This window comes from Pygocentrus nattereri, chromosome 29 (assembly GCF_015220715.1).
Source record: "Pygocentrus nattereri isolate fPygNat1 chromosome 29, fPygNat1.pri, whole genome shotgun sequence".
Classification (NCBI taxonomy): domain Eukaryota; kingdom Metazoa; phylum Chordata; class Actinopteri; order Characiformes; family Serrasalmidae; genus Pygocentrus; species Pygocentrus nattereri.
In genome coordinates, this window is record NC_051239.1 from 7,366,715 (window position 1) to 7,371,370 (window position 4,656).

General features: G+C 50.3%; 1 protein-coding gene across 1 annotated transcript; it reads right to left on the reverse strand.

Annotated features, from left to right (window-relative positions):
• Positions 1 to 271: 271 nt before the first annotated feature.
• fzd10 (frizzled class receptor 10) lies at positions 272 to 3,803 on the reverse strand. Its single transcript, XM_017721655.2, has one exon. It carries the CDS (start codon positions 3,174 to 3,176, stop codon positions 1,446 to 1,448), a length of 1,731 nt encoding a protein of 576 aa, XP_017577144.1. The 5' UTR covers positions 3,177 to 3,803; the 3' UTR covers positions 272 to 1,445.
• Positions 3,804 to 4,656: the final 853 nt, after the last annotated feature.

A 4,656-nucleotide genomic window follows, 5' to 3' on the forward strand; every position in this document is an offset into this window, starting at 1 on the left:
AACTAACCGTAAAGCAATGTATCAGGAATTAGGCAATGTATTGTTTACCATTTCTTGTAACACCTTTCTGTGCGAGAGCTTTCCCAGGCATCAAATGCTACGGACGTCTGGTTCCTATCACCACCACTGTGACCATTTCTGGCGTGGCCAGTTTCTATAGAACAGAGCATTTCACATTTTAAACCACTCTGAATCATTTTGCTCCAATTTAAATATTTCAATTTTTAAAAAAAAACTTTCCCCCCATAAAGAACCATCCATTAAAAAGTTGAATTGTCACTTCTTTATTTTTAAGAGCTCCACCGGTCAACAAACTCTCAGCTGAATATCAGTAGTGTTAGGTTTAGGCTTAGTTTCCTAGGTTTAGGAATTTAATAATTTAACTTTTTTTTTAAATATATATATATAGTTGTGTGTAACTCCAAGACACTGCAAAGCTTCTCCAGGAGATCGTCGACATAAAGTATTCCCCAAATTTCAACTGCATGTCTGAAAGGAGCGCTGATGCGCGCTGAACGCAGAGAATAAAACGCCACGGTGGTGTGCAGCTGTATTTCCAAACATTTTAAACTAAGTTTTTATTAACTCTTACAAAATATGAACTTTTTTTAGAAATATACACAAAGGTATCTTTGTGCTACAAAAGAAAAAAAGAGCTCAGCATAACAAAACAGAGCGAGGGGTGGGGGGGGGGTGGGGGGGCTAAGAAGCCGCTGTACAAAACGCCCCATCAAAAGGCCTCTGTCTTCTGCGGCAATATTTAGTGCTTGTAGATTTGCTTTTACGCCATGGAGGGCCTTCACAATGGCCAGTTCATTCTCTGGCTGAAGCCTCAGCCAACAGCTGCTCTCCAATGTCAATGCAGCAGTGTATGACACGGCCTTCATTTCCATAGAAAAGCCACAGTGACATGCAGCCGAGGAGTGGCACCCCCCCTCCGGCTCATTCACACCCATTGTCTGCGGAGTCCTTTTAGTGTCTTTAATCAGCCCCTACAGTACTAAGAGTCTTTCTCTCTCCGTCACTGAGGGAAACATCTATTGCACACGATACAGGCATTCCCAGTGACGCAAAGAGGGACTTGCTCCCGTTTTTCTTTGTTTTTGTAAAAAAAAAAAAAAACCTTTACAAACTCCACAAAGTTCCGTAAGTGGATAAGTAGTACCAGAAGGCGCAACAGACTAAACAGTGGCTGAGCTGTGGTACTTGCACACATCATTATGAGAAACTCGAACCAGAAATCTCACAACTCAGGACACTGCAGCTTTTCGGTTGTTGTTGTTGCTGTTTTTTTGGTACGACTGGGGTTTGCACAAAATAAACGCAAACTCGGTGCCCATTGTCTTGCGCTGGCACTTTCCCTCTTTCTCTTGCAAACTCCACAAGAACCGGTTTTCAAAGTAAACAGAACACGTTGGAGTTCAACGGCGCTCCGCATAGCATCCTTATACGCATGTAGCAGGAGCCCCAGCGGGCTCGTACTTAGTTTTGTGTCCTTTTAGTGCGGGATGCGGCTTCAAGTAGGGCCCGCTGCCCGTGAACACGCACGCGGCCTTCCTCCTCGTCCTCTTCCTTAGCTTGCGGCTGAAGACGTTCTGCCAGGACTGCAGGGTCTTTGAGGTCCAGATCCACATGCCGCTGGTAATTCCCACCACCAGCAGCATGAAGATCTTAACCATGAAGATCTCCACGGCAGGGATGGAGTTCTTCATGATGCATTCTTCTCCACCGCCTCCTTCCAAGCAACGCAGCTCTCCGGCCAGAACCTTCCAATAGTCCATGTTGAGGCGCTCATAAAAGTAGCACGCAATGACGCAAGTTGCGGGCACAGTGTAGAGGACGGAGAACACCCCGATACGCACCATCAGCTTCTCCAGCTTGTCCGTGTTCTCGCCCTCGGTCTTCATGACCTTGCGGATGTGGAAGAGAGCCACGAAGCCGGAGAGCAGGAAGGACGTGCCGATGATGAGGTAGCAGGACAGCGGGATCAGGACGAAACCGGTCAAGGCCTTGACGTCCATGCTTCCGACGTAGCAGATGCCCGTTAGCTCATCCCCCGCCACCTTCCTCATGACCAGGATAAGGATGGTCTTGATGGCTGGGAGGGCCCAAGCTGCCAGATGGAAATAGCTGCTGTTGGCTTCGATGGCCTCGTGGCCCCACTTCTTCCCGGCAGCCAGGAACCAGGTGAGAGTCAGGATCACCCACCAGAGGGAGCTGGCCATGCCGAAGTAGTAGAGGATGAGGAAGACTATGGTGCACCCCGTGCTCTCCAGGCCCTCCTGGATGATATACTGGACGCCGCTGTCACGGTCGCAGGCCACGTTCTCGGCGCCGACGAAGAGCCGGATGAGGTAGCCCACGGAGTAGACGCAGTAGGACATGGAGAGGAAGATGATGGGCCGTTCGGGGTACTTGAAGCGCTGTGGGTCGATGAGGAAGGTCAAGACGGTGAAGGCACTGGAGACGAAGCAAAGGATGGACCAGACAGCCATCCAGACCAGGGAGAATCGCTTGTCCGCCTGGCTCCAGTACACGTCCACTTTGGGGTAACACTTTGGGGCGCAAGACTCGCTCTTCTGCACGTAGTGGAACTTCCCAGGGTTTCCGCAAGTCTCTTTACCCATCCTCTCCTTAACAGGGAGTTCCTGGTTGTTCCCAGGGCGAGGGGGGCGAGAGTCCGGAGGCTGGGTGTGAGACCCTTTAGACGGGTCGTCGCTGCCGTTGTTGGGCGCCTCCATGCAGAGGAAGTTGGGGTCGTTCTTATTGGGCAGCCTGGAGCAGTCCAGTGAGTCGGGCCAGTGGAAGTTAAACTGCTCCATGATGGGGGAGCACTTCTGTCTGGCCTGCTCGCACATCACCCGGCAGGCTGGGATGGGTGTGGACACCTGCTCCGTGCACATGGGGGCGTAGAGCGAGCACAGGAAAAACCTGAGGTGGCTGTGGCAGCCAAACTCGATGAGTGGGGCAAACTCATGAAGCTTAATGGCAGCCTCTCCCTGATCCTCGTGCCCCATCAGGTTGGGCATAACTGTCAGGTTGTAGCCAATGTCTTTGCAAAGAGGGATGGCGATTTCTTGGCACCTGCCTTCTCCCGGCCGGTCCGGGTCGATGGAGCTGATGGCAGAACTTAACCCGGCCACACACAGCAGCAGGAAGCCGGAGGCGATCATCATTTCTGCCCCTCCGGGTTAACTCATGTAGCACAGCAATGGTGGGATAAACAAGGCAAGTGTCTTTGACTTTCAAATGCAGATATTTGAATAGAGCATGTTTGTTTCAGCTGTTCGGCTCAGTACGACAGGTTCGTTAAGTCTGCTGAAGTGCCAGTTTTACTCACAGGCTGAAAACAAGTCACCTCACTCGCAGTCATCTGCAGGAATAGGAATTCCTCGAGTTGAGGAAGAAGTTAAGTTAGTCCTTGGAGGAAATGTCAGAGCATCTTCGGGATTAAAACACACAAATCCACTCATTCCCGGGAAACCATGGCAAGAGGGAAAGCTTGTCCACCAAAACGACACTGATAACTCGTGCAGTTGATTTGGTACCAGTCAAAATCCAGAACCCCACGGCTTCTCCAGGCGTGAACGCGCTTCGCTCCTGTGAGGCACTGCCATCCCTCCTTCAGGAATAAAGTAGACCTAACGTTACTTCCCACGGTAACTTCTCACACAGTGAAAACAGACTTCCAACCTCTCCAGAAAACGCAGGTATCCTCCGTGAACCGCAAGTCCGGGGAACAACTTTCTCTCCCTCACTCTGACTGATTCCCGGAGACTTTTGGACTCCGTCTGAGTTCTTCATAGCTGTGCGGCGTTATTTTTTTTCCTCCACCCATATTCCGACGACTCTCACCTTCCTGCGCTGGGATTGGTCACCAGCGTCCGCGTCCTGCGCTACGATTGGCCGATTCCCCAAAACGCCCGCCTTCCTGTGTTAGGATTGGACAAAAGCGGTCCATCCTGCGCCGTGATTGGCTAGCAGCGTCCCCGCGCTCTAACACATCCTTGCGCTTCGAGGCGGGGCCTGTCGTAATACGGGTGGGAAAGAAAAAAACAGTCCGTGCCTGCTAGCGTCCTGAGCTAACCTGCCAAAACAGATCCGCCTTCAAAAGACAGCTCCTTTGCATAAGAAAGCTGAAACTGACACGCTGATTAAACCCCAAATCGCGGAGGAACAGGCTCTAGGACCTTTAAATAAAAAGCAAACAACATTTTGTAAACCAGAGATCATAGCAAAGTGCTCGTCAGTCGTTTTTGTTTGCTTTTCTCTCTGAGGAACCAGCTAAGCTAGCAGAATTGTGTCTATAAACTTTTGGCGCCAAGTTGGAGGCCCTCAGAAACCCGTAAAGGGCTCTGCAGCGAGATGTGTCCTGTCCTTTTTTAACCACAACTGGCGATTTTCACGGTTGGCCCATTGTGGGAGAGAGCGAGGAGAAAGGGGAGCATTTTATTCCCTCAGATTCCCCCTCACACTTTATTGTTAAGGGGAACCAAGATGGCTTGGAGGGTCTTGGTTTTACTCCCACCCCACACAAGCCTGCAGCTTCTTAGACATTCATATGAATGTTAGGATAAAGAGAGAGAGAGAGACACTAACTCATTCAAGGGAAGGTTCATATGGAGAGACAGAGGAAGACACTTTTATCATTTTTAA